General features: G+C 47.7%; 1 protein-coding gene and 1 pseudogene across 1 annotated transcript; both read left to right on the top strand.

Annotated features, from left to right (window-relative positions):
- The first annotated feature begins 3419 nt into the window (after nucleotides 1-3419).
- LOC117844124 (acetylserotonin O-methyltransferase 1-like) lies at nucleotides 3420-16966 on the top strand (annotated as a pseudogene).
- Nucleotides 16967-20592: 3626 nt separating this feature from the next.
- Nucleotides 20593-21160, top strand: LOC117846021 (protein MAIN-LIKE 2-like). Its single transcript, XM_072291804.1, has 2 exons — nucleotides 20593-20877; nucleotides 20969-21160. The coding sequence occupies exons 1-2, from the start codon at nucleotides 20593-20595 to the stop codon at nucleotides 21158-21160; spliced, it is 477 nt and encodes a 158-aa protein (XP_072147905.1).
- The last annotated feature ends 1359 nt before the right edge of the window (nucleotides 21161-22519 follow it).

The raw sequence follows: 22519 nt of genomic DNA, 5'->3' as shown, positions 1-22519 counted from the left end.
TTAATAAAGAAGATTGCTGGAGTAATCTAAACAATGCTTATAGTAACAACACTAGGAATAGATCTAAATCGGCTATGCGTAAAATAATAGATTGAATAATAAGGCACAGGAAAGCCGAAAGTTCCAATTCCTAGCTGGATAACTGGTGATAAAACTAGAACAACAGGTAAAACCTAGAATTCTAGTGGATATCGATAACTGGTGAATAAATCTAAACGAAACGACAGCGATGCGCCCGAAGTTAAAGCTTAGATATTATTCGGTAAACGGAACTTACAGAATCAGCCGGAGGTCAAGTGGATGCAGCCTAGCCAACTCGTATGAACTCGTGAAAAAGAAGAAAAGTATTGGCAAAATCGCCTGCTTGAAAGTAAGTGCGAGGAAATAGTAGTTTGTTGTATTGATTTGATGATGATTACAGATCTACAAGGGTGGCTATTTATAGCCTGTTACAAATGACTTCTTAACCGACTAGAACTCTATGTCTAATTTTAAACAAAAAACGAATATTTACAAGTACGACTCGTACTGGGTCAATCATCATGCTCTCATGGGCTGACTCCCTTTTTATCTTCATAATCCACTTCAAGCCCACACCGGCCCAATTGCTCCAGCCTCCTAATCGGCCGATTTCTACCAACTCCATCGGCAAGGGACAGCCGATTACGGCCCACATGTCGGGGGTTCTGACTACTCCGACCCTGGGACCTAAGGTCGGGCGAGGCGGAGTCCCTCCCTCAGAGGGTCGGGCGCATCCGACCCCAGGACTCAGGGGTCGGGCGAAGCGGAGTTGCACCCTTAAAGGGCAATTGGCCGATCCTTGACTGTAGCACCAATCGGCCGATTTCCAACCGTGACCTCTGTGTCTTGCCGCATCTCCTGATTTCTTCCTTTCCTGACGCCGATTTCATACGTGTCAAAATCTAGCGTCAACACATGCCCCCCAGTTTTGGAGTAAAACATAGTCTTTACTTCGAAATTCTTTTCAACTTCCCTTCCGAAACAAACGCATTGAAAATATCTTTCCGTTTCGCGGTCTCCAGCCTGATGATTGCAATCTTTTCGAAACGGGCGCCCACGACAACCACTCCTCCCGAAAAAATCGAAATGCCGGCGCGGTAAAAATTCCGCTTTTACCCCTTCTCAGACCACCTTTAAATATCAGCACGTCCCGTACTCCCTTTATGAGCTCACGTCTTCCTTCTTTAGCGCACGGGCCTTCTTCTTCCTCCGACGCCTTCCTTAGCTTCCAGCTTTTCCCCGGCATCTCCTTCCATCTACATTCCCCCTTACTTCTCCAATGGCGGCACCTTCAGGCACTTCACCACCGCCCGAAGCCCTGGAGATGGCCCCATCGGCGGAAGTTCCAGCGGCAATGGCGACGGCTCCATCGACGGGAGAAGGAGCTCCATCAGCGGGAATTGGGGCTTCAACCGAAATCCCATCGGTGGCTTCAGCATCTGCAGCTCCATCGGCGATCCCGCCAACTACGATGAGCTTCATCCCGGAGGTCATTACCGAAACTTTCCTTAATAATGCATTTACTTTTAGATTCGTTCTTACTCTCGCACCCTCTTTTTCCTTTTTTAGGCGGTTAGGCATCAGATTACCATTCGTTTCATAGAAACCCCCGGCCTTATCTGTCTTGATCCCATGGGAAACCCGGATCCAACTGACCTAATCAATTTGGAAACCCATAGGATCCCTTTTAAGCAATCAACCATGGACTTAGATCACTGGTCAGGTACCTTCAGGTCATGGCCGAATGAAACCCCCGGCTGGAGAGAATGGTACCAACGGATAGCCGCCTCCAAGAGAGTCCAATGGGATGAGCGCAAAATCGGCCAGTGCATCGATCTATCTTTATCCCAAATGGAAAGAAACGAGCCATTAGTGATAGAAGCCTCTTATTTTTGGTCCGACGCTCTTAATGCATTCCTCTTCGGCCACGGACCTATGACTCCCACCTTGGCCGATGTGGTTATATTGACCGGCCTTGACATCTCCTCCCCAGATACCCCTTTTTGCCTTTTGGCGACGACATCTCATCGGCTGGACACAAAGGGAATCGGCGGATGGAAGTGATTCATTAGATGCAATAGAAGGGCCGGATCAGTCGAGAACAGAGAGCACACGGCATTCCTGATGATGTGGCTAGAGAAACATTTTTTCTGTGGGAGAGCAGCCGGTCCATCCACCAACACACAGGCTCTGGCCGAGGCATTATCGACAGGGGCTTCTGTTCCCCTTGGAAAGCACCTACTGGGGGCAGCCTATCATATGCTCCACCAAATCGGCGTTAAATTATCCCCAAGGGGAGCCGATTGGAAACCCCGGTGGGCCCTGGTGGTTTATCAACTTATGGCTTAACCTGTGCATGAGCAAGATCTCTCAGCAGCGAGTGGAGCACATGACATTCCCCAACATTGAATCGGCAGAGAACCCCACTGTTCGACGCCGATGTACATCTTTCGGCGAAGCGGCATCGGCCTTTTCTGGTTGTTCGTACTCTGCTACCAAAGTGGTCGAATACTTCAGATGTTTTATAATGGCTTCAACGAAGACGCAACCAGCTGGTTCCCTTATCAGAGGGATGACCCAATCTTTGAGCTCCCTTCTTGTTTTGACTCAACTACTGGCCGATTCGATGAAAACCTCATAGATGAATTAATCAAACCGGGAATCTTACCGGCAAACTTCTTCTCGGGGAAAGACGCTCCTACTTATGAGTTTTACAACCCCTCCGTCGCAGCACGGCAATTCGGCCTAGGTCAATTGCCGATTTACGCATACTTCGCGGGCCGAGCAAAGTTCAGAGATGAACTCACCAAGGGTCTTGACTATAACCAGCTGTGAGATCGGATTCCAGACTCCAGTACCATAGATCTGAATGGTTGGATAGTAGCCCCTTTCGCCGTTCAGCAATTCAAGCTATGGTGGGCCGAATGGAAAAGTACCTGTTCTGCGCTTCTGCATCGATATACTGCAACCTCCTGGATCCAGCCAACATCGATCCGAACGCCGAGGTACTCTTCTTTTCCGTAGCCGATTTTCATTTCCCCTTATTTTTTTACACATATATACTAACTCTTGCTGTTGACTCAGTCTGAAAGCCGCGCTCCCCCAAAACGTAGCCGGAGTGGTCGGCCGATAGAGGACCGTTATCCATACACAACATTCCCCCCATCGGCTATCATGCCCCTTTTGTAGACGACATCGCCGGCCGAGCGAAGCAGGCGCAGAAGAAGGTTGTCAAGAAGACCAGTCGCCGAGTGCGTGCCCATACAGAATCGGCCGATCCACCCATGATTACATCGGCAGAAACTTCGGTTGTGCCGATCCTTCCGACTGCTGAAGAGGTAGACATTCAAGTCGCCACAGAAGCCGGAGCAGCCGCCGCGTCATTATTGGTGGAGGCTATGCAGGTAAACTCACTGTCCGATCTCCCCGATTGCTATTTCCATACTGACTCCTCTTATATTAGGCTGCACAGACTACACTTGCGAACCCTCAGCAATTGGCAGTAACCCAAGCAGCTAATGAAATGCCAGCGCTCTGTCCTGCTGAGGTATACGATCCTTCAACCCGATCTTCTAGTATTTGGATGATGCTCTTACTAACTTTTACACAGGTTACCGGTACATTAAGCGCGTTGCCTGATCGACCATTGGCCACCCTTCAAGAAGTTGGCCCGAGCAGAGCGCCGATTGTCGTTGAGTCCTCTTCTTCTGACGAGCCAATGGTGCCAGTCCCAGAGTCGAGGGTGACGGTCTCGCAAACGCAGATGGAAGAAATCCGTTTTAAAGAGGTAAGAGATCTCCCACCCTTATTGGCCGATTTGCTACTACCATCGGCTAACTTGTTCTCTTTTCATTTACTATTTTACAGGAACAGGACACCCCTAATAACAGCCTCTTCTCGTTTGCGGTCGCACTTTCTGATGACGAGGAAGTTGCTTCCCGTCAGGTCACTTTGAGCTCCATCCCTGACGACGTCCGTGCCAAGCTTGAAAGCATACGATCCCTTCTTCAAGAGGACATTGGCCGATTGGTAGAAGATGCCTCGCCGATTCGGCAGCTCTTTGGTGACGTTAGCGGGCGAGTACCAGAGGAGGCCGAAGAAGCCTTGCTGCCGGTCGCGTATATTGAGTCAATGCGGATTCCGGTCTTCAGGGCTCTGCGTCACATGGCCGATCGCGCCAAACTGACCAAGACTCGTGAAGAAGAAGATTCATACAAGCGTCAGGCTCAAGAGGTACATCAACGGATTCATTTTCTGGAGGACTCCCGCCCCGGACTCATTGGCACGATAGACCGCCTCAAGCGCCGAAGAGCAGAACTTGCCAAGGAGATGGAGCAAGTGACCAAGGAAATAGCCGCTGAAGAGAAGAGGCTCCAGGAGCTCCCCTCCGTTATCGCCGATTTGAAGCGGGAAAGGCAGCATCTGGCTCACGAAGCCCTTAGACTCCACCGCCATATGTCAGAAGTCCCAGGGTCGGCAGAAGATGACCAATGGGTTCTGGACTCGACCGATCAGATCCGACGTCGAGCAATTGCGGCCATCAATGCTCTTTTGGGCGATCTGTAAAAGTACTGGTAGTTTTTGAACGAATATTAATGCCTCTTTTGACCGTCCTTCACGACGTCCCCTTATTTATTGCCCTTTTCACTTCCGATGGGATGCGTCTTACCAAACATCCACGCTTTCTCTTCTTATAAATGCCAGTCTTGGTCTTGCCTTTGAGAGCGCCCGTTCCACTTGATTCCTTTTCCCTGACTTGTTTTTCGTCGGAGCGTTCTACAGTCATGTCTTCTTCATCTTCTTCCTTTTCCTCTGTTAACCAGGTAAGAGATCTGCCTCCGCCTCATTTCAATTCGATTCCTCTGAAACACCTCATCTTAGGCGGTTATATGCTGTCTCTTTTCCCAGCCACGGCGCCTTAGTCCTGAACTCGAATGAGCCATCGGGCTCGTATATTCTGACGAACCATTATCGCAAGAAGACAAGGACCTAATCAGGGCTCACCGTGAAGAACTCAAAGAACACATCCCCACCGACATCCAACGGATCTGGGACTTCCTCGACGGTAACGACCATAGGCGACCTCGAGTTGACAGAAGCCACCCGCTTCCTCGTCAGGTTGCCTTTGAAGATGCCGCGGCAGGGACATCGCGCTCGGCAATGGACCGGAGTCATCTTCTTCCTCGTCAAGTTGAAGCGGAGGCCGCGATGAAAGACATAGAAGAACGACACATCCGTCTTCTGATAGAACTAGGCCGGGTTGAGAGAGAACTCAAGAAAAGGCGTGGTTGATTATTTTTTTGCTCTAAGGGCGACTTGTACTGCGTCGGTCGTGTAACCCATCGTTCGTACCGAATAATAAATCGGCCGATTTGGACGATTATGTTTTCTCTTTAGGCGATTTTCTCTTGTATCGGCTGTGCGTTTGTTTATCATATTTTGCGGTCGATCCTTATGCTCCGACCCATATACTAGGGTAGTACCTTTTCAAGTATCTCCCGTTCAAAGCCCTAGTAAACTCTTCTCCTTCGATCGTTTCCAGAATGTAAGCGTTTCCCGGAGCACACCGGCCGATTTTATACGGCCCTTCCCACGTAGGAGACCACTTACCGAATTTAGGATCCTTTGACCCGATCGGCAGCACTAACTTCCATACCAGGTCCCCCGGAGAGAACTGCTTGACCTTGACCTTCTTACATACCATCTGACCACCTTTTTCTTGTTTTCTTCGATACTGATCAAAGCTCTCAATCGTTGGCCCGCCAAGTCATCAAGTTCCCTTTTCATGAGTGAGGAGTAATCATCGGCCGTCAGCTGATCTTGGAGCGACGTGCGTCTCGATCCTGTCCTCAATTCCCACGGCAGTACTGCCTCGTGACCGTACACCAACTGATAAGGAGACATCTTGGTGGCCCCGTGGCAAGCCATCCTGTATGCCCATAGAGCCTCGGTCAGGCACAAATGCCACTTTTTTGGCTGTTCTTCTATCTTCCTCTTGATTAACTTAATTATCCCTTCATTGGAAGATTCGACCTGACGATTAGCTTGGGCATAGTACGGAGAGGAGTTTAGCAGTTTGATTCCCATATCGGCCGTGAACTCTTCGAATTTTCCTGATGTAAACATCGTTCCTTGATCGGTTGTGATAGTCTGGGGAATGCCGAAACGGTAGACGATATGGTCCCTTACGAAATCAACCATGGTGGCCGATGTTACGGCCTTTAGCGGAATTGCTTCCACCCATTTGGTGAAATAATCTGTGGCTACTAGAATGAATTTATGCCCTTTGCTTGACGGAGGATAAACTTGTCCGATGAGGTCTATTCCCCATCCTCTGAACGGCCATGGTTTGATAATAGGATTCATGGCCGATGCGGGCGCACGCTGTACATTCCCGTATTTCTGACAATCTTAGCATCCTTTATAATATTTGAAGCAGTCTTCGAGGATTGTCGGCCAGTAGTACCCATTATTCCTAATCATCCATTTCATCTTATGTGCCGATTGGTGGGCTCCACATACTCCTTCGTGGATTTCTCCCATCAGAGTTTTCGCCTCCTCTGTTCCTAGGCATTTGAGTAGAACACCATCAATCGTCCGGTAGAACAAGTCGTCTTCTAGTAGCACATATTTTGTGGCCTGAAATCGTATCCGCCGATCCACTTTCTTAGATGGATCTTTCAGGTAATCGGCGATCTCTTTTCGCCAGTCGTCGGCCGCGAGCTCTAGAGCCATAGCGCCCTGAATCGGCCGATATCCGGATGCATGTTGGGCAAGCCTGTTGGCATCCTCATTATGATTCCTTAGGATGTGCTCAATAACCGCGGACTTGAATTCTTTCAGAAGTTGAAGGCAATCCTCGTAAGAAATCCTTAATACATCATCCTTGCATTCAGACCTTCCTGTTAATTGGTCCACGATAAGTATGGAATCCCCAAAAATCTCGACGGCGTCGGCCTTGATTTCCCTCAATAATTGTAACCCCTTCAACACAGCTCGGTACTCTGCTTGGTTGTTAGTGGCGGATGCTTCTATCGGCAGAGAGAAATCATAGCCTGCCCCCCGAGGCGATATGAGAACGATGCCGATTCCTGATCCGGCCCTACATGACGAACCGTCAAAATATAAGGTCCACGGCACTGGTTCCACGAAGGTAGTCTCTGGTCCGCAGTGCTGGGCAACAAAATCGGCCATAACCTGACCCTTGACGACCTTTGCCGATTCATATCGTAGATCGAATTCCGATAAGGCCAATATCCATTTTCTGATTCGTCCTTTCAAGATCGGCAATGACAGCATGTATTTTACCACGTCATCTTTGCATACGACTACACATTCTTGTTTCGGCGTGCAGAAGTCTTCTGCTGACATAATATATTACCCGTTCCTTCCCCTCGAACTTCTGGACCAGAGCGGACCCGATAGCTCGTTCATCGGCTGATAAATATAGTTTAAACGGCTTACCAGTTTGAGGTGGGACCAATACTAGTGGCGAGACCAAGTACTGCTTGATATCTTCTAGTGCCTTGCGTTGCTCTTCTCCCCATACGAACTCTTGGTCGGGTTTCAACTTTAACAATGGTGTGAAGGCTTGGATACGCCCGGATAGATTAGATATGAATCTTCTGATGAAATTTACCTTGCCGATTAGGGACTGCAACTCAGTCTTATTTTGCGGGGCCACAACTTTATTGATGGCCGCTATGGTCTTCCGGTTGATTTCTATCCCTCGTTCGTGAACCATGAATCCCAGGAATTGTTCGGCGGACATGCCGAAAGCACACTTGTTCGAGTTCATCTTTAGCCCATGTTTCTTTGTGCATTTCAATACCTGCCGCAAATCAGTTAGATGTTCCTGGTGTCCTTTTGATTTGACTACGACATCGTCGATGTAAATTTCAACCAGGATGTCGATAAGTTTGTGAAATATGTAATTCATGGCTCGCTGATACGTAGCACCAGTGTTATTCAAGCCGAAAGTCATTACCACCCACTCGAATAAACCAAGGTGACCCGGGCATCTGAAGGCCATTTTGGATATGTCTTCTTTGGCCATTAGTATCTGATTATATCCAGCATTTCCATCCATGAAACTAATAACTTTGTGCCCCGTGGCGGCATCTATCAGCACATCGGCCGTCGGCATTGGGTATCCGTCCATTGGCGTGGCCTGATTGAGATTCCTGAAATCGACGCATACGCGGAGCTTTCCGTTCTTCTTGTATACGGGTACAATGTTGGAGATCCATTCGGCATAACGGCATTGCCGAATAAATTTTGCTTCGATTAGCCTCGTTATTTCGGCCTTTATATCAGGTAGGATTTTAGGATTGCACCGCCATGCAGGCTGCTGATACGGCCGATATCCCAGCTTTATGGGTAACTGATGTTCGACAATAGATCCGTCTAATCCGGGCATCTCATGGTATTCCCAAGAAAAGCAATCCTTAAACTCTCTTAATAAACTTGTCAATTTACATTTGTATTATGGATCCAAATTTGCACTAATATACGTCAGCCTTGGCTTGGTGCCATCGCCTAAATCTATCATTTCTAATGAATCGGCCAACGTGAACCCGTGTCCTAGCTTTCCATCTTCCCAAGCGAACTGATCCATTTAGTCTGAATCTTCGGAGCCGACTGCTCGGATCGGCTGTAGGCCAAAATTGGACACCTTCAGGAAATCAGTGTCCCATATCCTCCCGGATATGCACTTGACATTCTCGCAGCTCCATTGCTGCGTATCGGCTGCCACGACGCTGTATGTGGAATCGGCGGTGACCACCTCGATGTTGTCGCCGACCCACTGTACGAGGCATTTGTGCATCATAGACGGGATGCAGCAATTTGCGTGTATCCAGTCTCGGCCGAGTAGCATGTTGTAGGACCCTTTGCCATTAATAATAAAGAAAGTAGTAGGAAGGGTTTTACTGCCGATGGTGAGGTTGACGCAAAGTGCGCCGCGGGCGGGAGACACGTTGCCTTCGAAGTCCTTGAGCATCATGTCTGTCCTAGTCAGGTCATCATCACTCTTCCCTAGCTTCCGGAACATGGCGTATGGCATGATGTTAACAGCAGCTCCTCCGTCTACTAGCAATCTGGTGATGGGTCGGCCGTTGACATGCCCCTTTAGAAACAATGCCTTTAGGTGTTGTCGTTTGTTGTCTTCGGGCTTCTCGAACGTGGCTATCATTAGCTCCAAAGCCAATTTTGCCATCTGCTCTTCTATTGCCGACATGTTCTGTCGGTCGGCGGGAGTCATGAATTCCATCGGCAGTATTAAAACCATGCTGATGTCAGCTGCCGATTCGTCGTCCCTCCTGTCGTGTCTTTTGGGGTGCTAGACCTGAGACCTGCCGTTCTTCTCGTCCACCGTATGTTGTTGCTCTTCTTCCTGTTGTTCCCACTGGTGGAGACGTTGGATTCTTCGTTTTTGAGACTTGGTCAATCCATCAGGGCACCACCTGGGGTTCACCGGTTTAGTCCGTGGCCTGGCGCGTTCCCATTCTGGTTCGCGTCCTAAGGGGTTCTCATCTGATACCCGAGCATCGGCCATCTCTTCAAGTCGATCATGAACGCTGACCTTGTTTTCTGGTTGGCTGTGCCGATCGAACTTGCCCCCCGGCTTATCGTTTCGTTCGCGCCTGTCTTCCGACCGATCATACCGGTCACCTCTGCCCCCAGCCGATCACGCACTGGAGGGCACCGGTCTTCTTGTTCGCGCCAATTCCTGCTGATCGGCTCTGGTCTTCCATCTCTAGAGCGAGACCTCCTGAATGGCCGATTATTACGATACGGGCCGTTGCACTCAGGACAATTATCGGCCGACGGCAACCTAAGGTTGCTTTCCCAGTAGTGGATGAAGAATGAGCATCGCTAGTGATCTTCATGTTGCCGCATCGCCTCTTCTCGGGATCTTGAGCGTTCCTGCTGCCGTTGATATTTGTCGAGCAAAAATTTGGAAGTGACAGGCCTGTGTGGTTCTTCTGATCCGTCGTATTCATCCTCTATCCGCCGTTTTCCCTTGATGTCTTCGGGCGTCGCTTGATTGCTGAGGTCCACGGCGCCGCTTTTCTTAGCTGATTCAGATGTCAGCACCTTGGTTTGGAGCGAATTCTTCCCCGTGTCAACCATGTTGGTGGGGAAGGGGTGCTGGTCGATCTTCATCGGCTTGGCCGGCTTTGTTGGGACCTCAAATTTGAGCCTGCCTTGTTCGATGGCCGAATGTATTTGCTGTCGGAAGATTTTGCATTCATTTGTATCGTGGGAGGTGGCGTTATGCCACTTGCAATATTTCATCTTCTTCAGCCGTTCGGCCGACGGGATCGTATGGTATGGCGAGAGTTTGATCTGTCCTTCTTGGAGGAGAAGATCGAAAATTTTATCGGCCTTTGATGTGTCGAAACCGAATACTTCCGGCTCCTTTTTCCCGAACGGACACGATATCAACTGTTTTCCTTTAACCCACTCCGCCAGGCCGATCTCTGTTTCTTCTTCGGATTCAACCTCCTCTAAGTACGCCATCTTTTTCTGGAAGTTCCTTCATGGATCAAAGGGGCGTACTTCCTGGCCAGACAGTTGATGCACGATTTGGCTCAAGCTCTCAAACTCCTGTGAAGCATATTTCTCTTTGATATGAGGCAGGAGACCCTGGAAGGCTATGTCGGCCAATTGTGCATCAGTCAGGGCTAGGGAGTAGCATTTGTTCCTGATCTCCCTGATCCTCTGCACATACGAGGATACCGGCTCATCACTTCTCTGTCCGAGGCTGGTTAAATCAGAAAGCTTCATCTCGTGACCCCCGCATAGAAATACTTGTGAAACTGCCTCTCTAGGTTAGCCCATGTAATTATTGAGTTGGGTGGCAGTGTAGCGAACCATTGGAAGGCCGACCCGGACAGGGATGATGAGAAAAGGCGCACTCGTAGAGCATCCTGCGCCACTGCCTCTCCGCATTGGATGATGAATCTGTTCACGTGCTCTACAGTGGAGGTGTCATCCAGCCCCAAAAACTTGGTGAAATCGGGAACTTTGTACCGATGGGAAAACAGCAGTAAGTCATAAGTAGGCGGGTATGGTGTCTTGTATGTGTAGGTCTGCATCTTCGGTTTTAAACCGAATTGCTCTTGAATCACCTCCGCTATACGTGCCATCCAGTCTGGTTGTTGCTGATGGACTATCGGCTGGGGAATCGGCACGTGCTGGTGGACCGGCGGCGGGATGACTGGGTGGTGGGTGAGAACGTGCTTGATGTGACGTGGCCGGTTGCGTAGTCGGGATCGGCTGTCTGAGTGAACCGACGGCTTCGTCATATAGCACGATCGGCGCAATGCCCTGAAGTGCTTCCATTGCTTCTGCCCCCCTGCTCATCTCCGGCATGATAGGCTGATATGTGGCATCATCGGCCACGCAGCCGATTGGAAAGGTGCTTGGATTGGAATGCTTCCATAGCTGGCCGATTGATCTTGTACGGCCGACGCCGATGGTGCCCCCCAAGGCATTGAATTCGAAGGAGACAACTGCGCGGAGGACAAGTGAACGGACTGCGGCTGGAGATACGGCGCGCTGTTAGGCCCGAGAGGGATTGATGATGAGGAGGTGCCGGGACCTCCAATTGGAGCCTGGATTGGCTGAGGAGCCAAGTAGGGTGTATTTGAATAACTCCTGGTCGGGGCCGTAATAGGTGGGGCATACGCCGGCCCCTGGTACCCTTGGGACACGCCGTTGGCCAAGGAGCTGATGACGGCATTGTATACCGTATTAGAAATCACCGGGGATTGATCAATGAAAGCTTGATAGACAGATTGTTGAACCATCTCGGACATCTTGCCCGAGTCCTCGGCGATTGTGATCTGGTGGAGAGTTGGAAACGGAGTCTTTTTGACAGTTTCCCGCTCCTGGTACGACTGAAGGATTGCAGACACGTCTTCCGGTAGTATGCCATCTGCTTTTCCAATTCTTCCTTCTGTTCGTCTCTGTGAGGTCTGCTTCCGTCACTTCAATGACGTTGTCTTCCGAGACTTCGGCAGCTTTTGACATAGTGGCGGTTGTATTGGTCCCACCGGGCGTGCCAAAAGTGTGTTGGCGCTAGAAATTGGCTGATCGAATTCCCAGCGTCGGACACACGACCCGGGAGAATCTGCTTAGCTCCTGTTCGGGTGATCGCCCTGGTGCGGTTCGCGCGGCGTGCCAGCCAATCTGACCTGTTGATTGGCAAGGAAAGAAACGTGTCAGATCCCAGAGGTTGCGATCAGCTAAGGTTCCGATCTCGAGATAGCTTATCAGCGAATCGGTCGATTTGCCGTAATAAGGAAATCGGCTATAATGCAGCCGATTACCGGGCAGCGTTAATAAAGAAGACTGCTGGAGTAATCTAAACAATGCTTATAGTAACAACACTAGGAATAGATCTAAATCGGCTATGCGTAAAATAATAGATTGAATAATAAGGCACAGGAAAGCCGAAAGTTCCAATTCCTAGCTGGATAACTGGTGATAAAACTAGAACAACAGGTAAAACCTAGAATTCTAGTGGATATCGATAACTGGTGAATAAATCTAAACGAAACGACAGCGATGCGCCCGAAGTTAAAGCTTAGATATTACTCGGTAAACGGAACTTATAGAATCAGCCGGAGGTCAAGTTGATGCAGCCCAGCCAACTCGTATGAACTCGTGAAAAAGAAGAAAAGTATTGGCAAAATCGCCTGCTTGAAAGTAAGTGCGAGGAAATAGTAGTTTGTTGTATTGATTTGATGATGATTACAGATCTACAAGGGTGGCTATTTATAGCCTGTTACAAATGACTTCTTAACCGACTAGAACTCTATCTCTAATTTTAAACAAAAAAAGAATATTTACAAGTACGACTCGTACTGGGTCAATCATCATGCTCTCATGGGCTGACTCCCTTTTTATCTTCATAATCCACTTCAAGCCCACACCGGCCCAATTGCTCCAGCCTCCTAATCGGCCGATTTCTACCAACTCCATCGGCAAGGGACAGACGATTACGGCCCACATGTCGGGGGTTCTGACTACTCCGACCCTGGGACCTAAGGTCGGGCGAGGCGGAGTTCCTCCCTCAGAGGGTCGGGCGCATCCGACCCCAGGACTCAGGGGTCGGGCGAAGCGGAGTTGCACTCTTAAAGGGCAATCGGCCGACCCTTGACTGTAGCACCAATCGGCCGATTTCCAACCGTGACCTCTGTGTCTTGCCGCATCTCCTGATTTCTTCCTTTCCTGACGCCGATTTCATACGTGTCAAAATTTGGCGTCAACACATGCATTGATGGATTTTTGCAAGGATGTAGGCCCTACATTGCCATGGACGCCACTCATCTTACAGGAAGGGCAAGAGGTCAGTTAGTAGCAGTTGTGGCAGTGGATGGTCATAACTAGCTATTTCCAGTGGCATATGGAGTGAATGAGACCGAGTCCAAGGACAGTTGGACTTGATTTGTCAACAACTTGAAGAAGGCAATTGGTCATCCTACGGGTTTGGTCATTAGTACAAATGCCGGTAAAAGGATAGAGAGGGATGTAGAAGATGTATACCCAGGAGTGGAACATAGAGAGTGCATGAGGCATTTGTGGAAGAATATGAAGAATAATGGATTCAATGGTGAGCTTTATGGCAAGAATATGTGGGCAACAAGAAAGAGCTTCACAACTGACAAGTTCAACTACTTCATGTCAAAGATAGATTAGAGGGATCATCATTTCAATTTATTTCAATTTAGCACAAGCATCAATCTGAGTCATGGATTGATACTCATTTCAATTTATTTGCTTATTTATTCATTTTTGTACCACCAACTTGTTTAATAACACACTTTTACTCTTGTCATATGAAATGCAAGTGCAAGTGGAAGTGCAACACAAACTGGAAGGGGAATGGGAAGGGGAAGAGGGAGGGGAGCAGCAGGTGCAGGTGGAAGGGGAAGGGGAAGAGGCGGAAACTTAAGAAACTTGGCTGCATTGCTAGGCATAGATGCTTGAATGACCTGTTTTCCATTTGCCATGTACGTTCTCTAGTAGTTGGGATGACATGTGAACTTGTTGGGTTGTGATCCGGACATGATGGGATGACATGTGAACTTGTTGGGTTGTGATATGGATATGATGGGATGAAATGTGAACATCTAGTGCTTTTGTTTTCCAATATATGTGATCTGGTGCTTTATGTTGGGCATATATGTCATATGGTGCTGTTGTTGGTCTAATATATGTGATCTGGTGCTTTTCCTATCAGATATTTGTGTCATGATGTTGGTCTAATACTTTGACAAATTTTGTGTCAGATCCAAATATCTTTATCAGATTGGTTGACAATTTTTTGTTAAAGCCTGTCAAAATGCTATCCATTTTTTTTGTCAAAACAGGGGTGAAAGCACAAAGAACTCATAATAGTAAGGGTAAATCCGCAATGACAAACTTGTCTTCTTTTACCAATTTTAACACCGTTAAATGCACTTCACATAATAGGGGCAAACTCTCTCTTCGATTTCAAAAAGTAGAGGCAAAATCATAAAGTTGAAAATACGAGGGTAAAATCACCATCGACGTTCAAAACAGGGATATGAACACAAATTCCCCTTAAAAAATACTAAACCCTAATAAGAAATTCCAATACGAAACCAGATTTCACGTATAATAAAGATAGGGGCGGATCTAAGACTGTTTATCGGGGTTAGCTGACCCGATGAAATTTGCAAATCCTTAGTAAACCACTATTACAACTCATAAAAAGTCATATAATGTAATGATTCCTAATGACCCCGATGATGCTCTTGGCTGAATTCGCCCCTAATAAAGTAGAAAGTCTTTCTAATACCCAGAGTACCTAATTACCAGTTAGCTATTCCCCTCTTATCCAAGGCCACAAATTAGACAGATTTTTAACACATAATTCAGATTTGGGCCTAATTAAATTTAGCTCTGCTAATTTCTGAGAAAACCAAACGGGTCCTTAGTTTTATCCTGAACATCCTTAATTTTCAATTCTAGTAATAAGTAATAACACATGAAAAAAAAGAACAAGAACCACATCTCGAAAACGAGGAAAAATTAATTTGTGGTTATGACAACCTGCAGATCGATAAAAACATTCTCGCCGGTCATCGATTCAGCAGGGTTCACTCAAAGTGAAGTACCTTTCCGATCAGTACGATACAAATGCCTTCATGGATAAAAAAAAAAACTGTCTATCTGATCAAAGGCCTCACAAAATACCAAAGTTGATCAAAGACCACAAATTAGACAGATTTTTGCGACGTCCCTCGAGGACCTGCTCGCCGAGCTCTCCCTGGACGCGAGCAGGCTCCCCTGCCTGCGCGGCGTCATGCGCGAGCTCGCCGCGTCGGGCGTCTTCGCCGAGGGGAGCGACGACGGCGAGTACCGCGTCACCGCCGTCTCCATCCTGCTCGTGGACGGCGACAGTGGCCAGGGCGGCGGCCTCGCGCCGGCGACGCTCTTGTTCGTGGCGCCACCCTTCGTGACGCCGGTGATGAACCTGACCGAGTGGGTCCTCGCCGGTGCCGGCGACGGGAGCGGCGGCAGCGCCGCTGCGACGACGACGGCGTTCGAGATGACGCACGGCGGGGACATCTGGGGCGTCCTCGGCCGCGACGCCGCGCTGGGCGGCTTCTTCAACGACGCGCTCGCGTCGGACACGCGGTTCGTCATGGACATGGCAATCCGTGGGTCGCCCCAGGTGTTCGAGCTGAGGGGATCTCGTCGCTGGTGGACGTCGCCGGGGGCACCGGCGCGGTGGCCGCGGCGTTCCCGAGCATCAGGTGCACGGTGCTGGAACTTCCGCAGGTGGTCGATGCTGTTGCTCCGGTTAATGGGCTGGTCGACACCGTCGCAGGCGACATGGTGGAGTTCATCCCGCCTGCGGATGCCGTTCCGCTAAAGGTGATGTGCAACGTCTACAGTTTACTTCTAGTGGCATCCAAATGAAAATTGGAAAAGAAATCACATTAAAGTGTTTTTTAAAAATGGTACAAACTCCAGCAAAAAAAAGGAAATGTAAAATAATTTAGTTCATCCCGCCTGCGGATGCCGTTCTGCTAAAGGTGATGTGTAACGTCTACAGTTTACTTCTAGTGGCATCCAAATGAAAATTAGAAAAGAAATCACATTAAAGTGTTTTTTGTAAAAATGGTACAAACTCCAGCAAAAAAATGAAATGTAAAATAATTTCATAAAATCTAAAAGAAATGTCTGGCCTAGATCAGAGCATGGTCTATATGACACTGTTAAACGTTGTATTTCTCCCCTGCTTGTCATGCAGACGACATCGTTTTTCTTCATGATACTTTTTTTAAGGTGCGTTTATGATACTTCTCATAGGTATAGACCATGCCACTGCCTATTCATGACAATTTTCTTGGTTTTAGATGAATTTGCATGATTTGTTTTTTAAAAAAAATTGATGTTAGGTGCCTTTATGATGTACATTTATAGTAGCCTACCTAAGTTACTTTTTTTTTTTGGAAAATATCTATTGCTCCTTTCATCCAAATTGTAGGTCGTTTTGGCTTTTCTAGATGCATATGTTTTGCTATGCACCTAAATATAATGTATGTCTAGATGCATACAAACACCTATGAACCTAAAAAAGCAAAACGATCTATAATTTGAAACAGAGGGAGTACTAATTGTTAGGTCCCTTTTGGATGATGTACACATATAGTAACTTTCTTAAGTTGCTATTTCTGGAAAATATATACAAGTAATAAACTACTCCCTCCTTCCCAAATTATTATTCGTTTTGGATTTTCTACATAGATACATAGCAAAAGTGATACTATTTATTTTGGCACTGAGGAGCGGCAGCGGGGCAAGGGCAGGCGGGCCGGCGGTTCGAGCGGAGCGGCGCCAGCGGGCGCGGGCGGCGCGGGGGCGTAGCGGTGGAGGAGGAGGCGTGGAGCGGTCGAGGCCGAGGAGGAGCTGAGGGGGCGCAGGGGTGCAGCGGTGGAGCGGCGGGCGCGGGGGAGTGGCGCAGGAGTGGTCGGCGGTAGAGGAGGTGTGGGGCGGAGTGGCGCGGACCGCGCCACCGGCGGGAGGAGGAGGCCGGGGAGTAATGATCTCTCTTGATGTCGTGTATATTGACAAGGTAAAGTAAAATTAATTTGTTGATATATTTAGATAACTCTAAAATTGTTATTATTGGCAATGCATAAGTTATATCTTTATTAGTTGTTGAAATGTAGGTGTTGTTTAACATTTAGTAATAATATCTGTTCATGTCGTGGATATTGATAGGCAAGTTTATTTTTCCAAGTGTTCTATGGTCTGGGGAGGTTAGATATGGTTCATAGGGGGTAGATTTGTCTGAATTTTAGTCGTTCTGCAAACAAGTACCAAGAGCAAGAGAGAGGACTTGGGCATCAATATGCAACTAACTATTCAAGGCTTTCAATCCTGATAGAGATCAAGTTGAGCTGTCTGTTAGGGCTGTAGTGAGGTTTCGAACTGACATAATATTTTGGGAGTTGATGCTGCTTGAAGGAACCTAGAACTGGAGAGCCTATGTAAATGCTTGTACTGAGCGTGGTTTATCGCTGATATTGTTTGTTGAAGTGTTCCAGAAGATTGGGTCTAGGGGTTAGTCGCAAGAAAAAGTTGAAGGTGGGGAAGTTAGAGGCGAGGAAGGTCTGGAGTTTACTGATAGGCAAACTGAAGAAGATACTGAACATGGGGTAGAAGAAGGAGATGCAGAGGATGAAGAGGCACCCGTGAGCCAAATGGCGAGGCTGATGAGGGCACATCCCTAGGTTTGTTCAGCAGGTAGAGAGGAAGGAGAAGAGTACATGGATGATGACTCATCAGATGAGGATGATGTTAATCCTATCCTACGGAACTGGTCAAGTTATGACCATTCAAATCTAGCAGTCAATGAAAGGAAAAATGTCCCTTGGGAGTACAAGGAGAATGAGATTTGTGTCAGTGCTTTGTACCCTAGTGGGGATGAGGTGAAGACAGCTGTGAAGTGATGGTCAACTTTATCTTTGCAACGGCAGTTCAGGATGGTAAAGAGCTACCCGACAATGTATGATGTGTGTTGTGTTAAAAGAAATTGCCCGTATAGGGTGCACACATGCAAGGGGAAGTGGAAGGATTACTGGGAGGTGATTAGACTGGTGGAGCACCAATGCTTGCTGGATGAATTGCAACCACAACACCACAACCTCATTGTTGATTTTGTTGCTCAATACATGTATCCTCAGATAGTGGAGAATCCTAGCTATGAGCCCAAGTAGATTATTCGTGCCATAGAGGAGAAATTCAAATATAAGATTAGTTACCACAAAGCTTACTGAGGTAAGCAGAAAGCATTAGAGATGAAGTGGGATACATGCAAAGTATCGTATGATAACCTCCTTGCCCTGTTGCACACCATATGCTTAGAGGAATCTAAGAAACTACTACAACCTGAAACCTATCCCTGTGCTCAGAAATCCAAGCAAACAGGTTCTGCAGCAGTCATTCTTGGCCTTGGGTCCATGCATTGCGGCTTTTGAACGATGTCGCCCACTCATTTGCATTGATGGCACGTTTTTGACTGGAAGGTATAAAGGTACAATCTTGACAGCTATTGGGTCCAACGGTAACAACCAGGTGTTGCAGCTGGCGATCGCCTTTGTGGGGAAAGATTCTGGAGGTAGTTGGTATTGGTTCTTGGAAAGGGTTAAGAAGATGATTGTGAAGTACATGGAGGACGTTTGCATAGTTCATGATCAGCACAAAGGTATTCTACAAGCAATCGAAGACCTACAAAATGGCTATGTGGAACGTCGCTGGACGGCGCAGTTGCCGAACTTGAAGAGTAGGTGGTGCATGAGGCATATGGGGGCAAACTTTCATAGCCAATGCAAAAACAAGACCCTTATGCAAATGTTTAAATGCTATGTACCCAGAATCAGGAGAAGAAATTCAATCTACTTTGGAAGAAACTTGATGAGCTTACAAAGAAATAATCTGAAGAGCTAGGTAAGAGGCCGGTAAACAGCGAGGCCAACCACCCTGTGTCTCTGGAGGACGTTGGAATGGATGGTCCAAATGTCAGGCGAAGACGGGGTAGGTCCATTAAGACATTCTCACAGTGGATTGAGCATGAGCCGAAGGAAAAGTAGGTATTGCTATATGATGAGAGAGGTGCTAGGTGGGGTATAATTGCTACAAACCTAGCTAAGGTGTATAACTGGGTCTTGCATGGTGTTAGGGGACTACCTCTAGTTGGTATCGTGGAATTCTTTTTATACCGCACCATGAAGTACTTCAGGGAATGCTACGCGGTGGCTAATAAGTCAATGGCTGATAATCATAAAATTTATGGATACAAAATGATAGAGCACATGGACCAGACGATTAAAAAGGCTCGTAAGCATCGTGTTACTGAAGTGGGTGCCATTGAATGTCGGTACGAGGTTGTTTGCAGGGGTAAAGGTCGATTGGGAGGGATGCACGAGAAACGCACACAGGAGTGCATCATTAGCAATGAAGAATGTGTTTGCTCATGCCAGAAGCCAAGACTACTTCATAGGCCTTGCACCTATGTCATTGCTGCATGCCTTGAGGCAGGGAGACTTCAGCCTCGTAGGTTCGTACCACATTACTTCCTCAAGGAAACTATATGGGCCACTTGGAGGAACGAGGTTTAGGATATCGTTTACTAGGAAACTTCATAAATAATCCTGGGAATGCTGCGTGTTACATTCCTGACCCTAATCCAGAAATGTTCTAAGGGGTTGGGCGACGCAAGAACAGACACATCCGGAACAACATGGATCAATCTGAAGCTAGTCATAAAGTGCGCCTCTGCTCGAAGGGCCAAGAAACAGGTCACACGTACAAGAAGTGCCCTGCAATGACATATGGAGGCGGGAGTAACCAAGCTGGACCATCAACAGGTGATGCAAATGCTCCAGCACGTGGTCGGGGTCATCGTGCACATAGAAACAACGATGGGGTTCTGTGATTAATGTATGCACCACTAGTAATGTGTGTTGTATGTTTATGAACTCCTACGTTTCGTCAATTAAGTCATACGTAACGTAATTCGTCATGTTTCCGCTCTGTGGACAGCTACGTTATAATATTAAGACATATTAATTATTCTATATCCTGTAATATTTCAGTTATGTTGTATTTCATATAACTCATATGTGTTGTAAATTCTATTTCAAATATATGTAATTATATTATTTTGTCTCCATGTCAGTCGTATATATTTCATTCGTCATGTAATAATATTATACATGTTGCAGGTATGGCGGAGGAGCCTGGAGAGGGGTATAAGACCCCCAAGTTGCTCGACCCTCGCGTGGACGCCGTTCACCGGTCGTTCATGTCAGCCATACGGGGTGCCAACCTCGGCATGCTTCGCGCACGTGTGCCGCTTTTGACGATGTCGATCTACGCTCGGTGGATTCCGAGGTACATTTTCCTTAGTTCACTCAATTTTAGGTCTAACATTGTGTTTTGTTGAATAATAAATGCTATCCATGCTATAGGCTACGCGCTGCGGGACTCCTCCCGATAGCGAGGTTGGTTGAGGGAGACATGGTGGACACAGGAGTGAAGCGCGTGGACAAGATGACACATTTCTACTCTGACATGTCACTCCTAGCAGCTCTTCTTGACTGTTGGGAGCCTAAGACTCACATGTTCCACCTCACAGTGGGTGAGATGGCCCCTACACTGCAGGACGCATTGCTCCTGCTGGGACTGCCATGTGCCGGCAGGGCCGTTGGCGAGCAGGACGTGCCAGATAGTTGGTGTGAGGAGTTTTTGGACCGGTTTGCCCACGTTCAGCTCCACACACGGACCCACAAAGAAGTGGTTCATGTAGTTCAGTGTTAGTAGTTAATTACCTGTCTTTTTATTTCGTTATCACTAACGTTTGTGAATGTATAAATTAACTTGTATGGTTGTGCAGGCCGACTACATAAGAGCCGACACCGACGACGCCACAGTTGTGAGGCACTTGGAGGCGTACTTACTATGGCATTTTGGGTGGCTCATGTTCTGCACGTCCCGAGGGAACTCGGTGCCGAAGCACCTCCTTCCTTATGTGAGGGCTATAGTGGAGGCCCCGCTTGATGAGGTTCCACAATACAACTGGGGTTAAGCTGTATTGGTGGCGACCTATAGGGGGTTTGCACGGGCTACTATAAGGTAAACTCCATGGAGCCCATATTTGTTAGTTGCTCGTTGCTTCTTCAGCTTTGGTCGTATGAGCACTTCCCGATAGGTCGGCCACTATTTAGCGTGGCACCCTACTCGGAGTTGCTTTTCGACCACGACGACGTTGACAGACCCACGATGGGGTCTATGTTGTGCTTTTAGAAAGCTACGATACTAAACCTATAATTACTTTTCGTACTCATTCATATGTTGCATGTATTGACATTTCGAGTACTACACTTGATTGTGAAAAAAAAATTTGTAGCGATCGTGGGTCGGAGTTCAGATGAAGAAGTCGTACCCAGATTTTGCCGGGTAGTTTGACGCTCTTGTCGACACCGACGTCAGGTGGATACCTTACACCACAGTGGACATCCACGCTCGTGCCCCGCATGGGCTGTCTATGTTGTGCCTACAAGACCGGGAGCACTGGATGATGAAGAAGCCGCTGGGGAGATAGGTCCTTCGCAGTTAGGTGAAGCACCAGTGCCTCCAACACAGGGCTCCACCAGTTGCAGACGCACCAGGACATCTGGGTCGCGAGGTTGCCCCTCTGGAGCTCTTTACATACGACCAGCTATAGACCAGAGCAGCGCAGCGGGCCGCGAGACATGGTCCTTGTGTTGTGCGTCAAAAGAAATGACGCATTAAGTCCATAGGGCCTTGTTGGCGCTAAAGATCAGCCGATAGAATCTCAGCGTCGGACACACGACCCGGGAGAATTTGCTTAACTCCTGTTCGGGTGATCGCCCAAATGCGGTTCACGCGGCGTGCCAGCCAATCTGACTTGTTGATTGGCAAGGAAAGAAACGTGTTAGATCCCAAAGGTTACGATCGGCTAAGGTTCCGATCTCGAGGAAGCTTATCAGTGAATCGGTCGATTTGCTATAATAAGGAAATCGGCTATAGCGCAGTTGACTACTAGGTAACGTTCGTGAAGAAAACTACCAGAGTAAACTAAAGAACGCGACAATAGCAACACTTGGAACAGATCTAATCGGCTATGCAAAAGCGGCAGATAAGCGATAAAATATAAGTAAGCCAAAAGCTCTAATTCCAAGCTGGATAACTGGTGATAAAACTAGAACAGTAGGTAAAATCTAGAATTCTAGTAAATATCAATAACTAATGAATAAATCTAAACGAAACGACAGCGATGCGCCTGAAGTAAAAGCTTAGATATTACTTGATAAACGGAACTTACAGAATTGGCTGGAGATCAAGTTGATGCAGCCCCACCAACCCGTACGAACTCGTGAAAAGAAAAGTACTAGCGAAGTCGCCGACTTGAAAGTAAAGTACG

This window comes from Setaria viridis, chromosome 2, assembly GCF_005286985.2.
Source record: "Setaria viridis chromosome 2, Setaria_viridis_v4.0, whole genome shotgun sequence".
Lineage (NCBI taxonomy): Eukaryota > Viridiplantae > Streptophyta > Magnoliopsida > Poales > Poaceae > Setaria > Setaria viridis.
The sequence above is the reverse complement of the archived record's forward strand: the minus strand, read 5'-3'. Positions and strand labels throughout refer to the sequence as shown.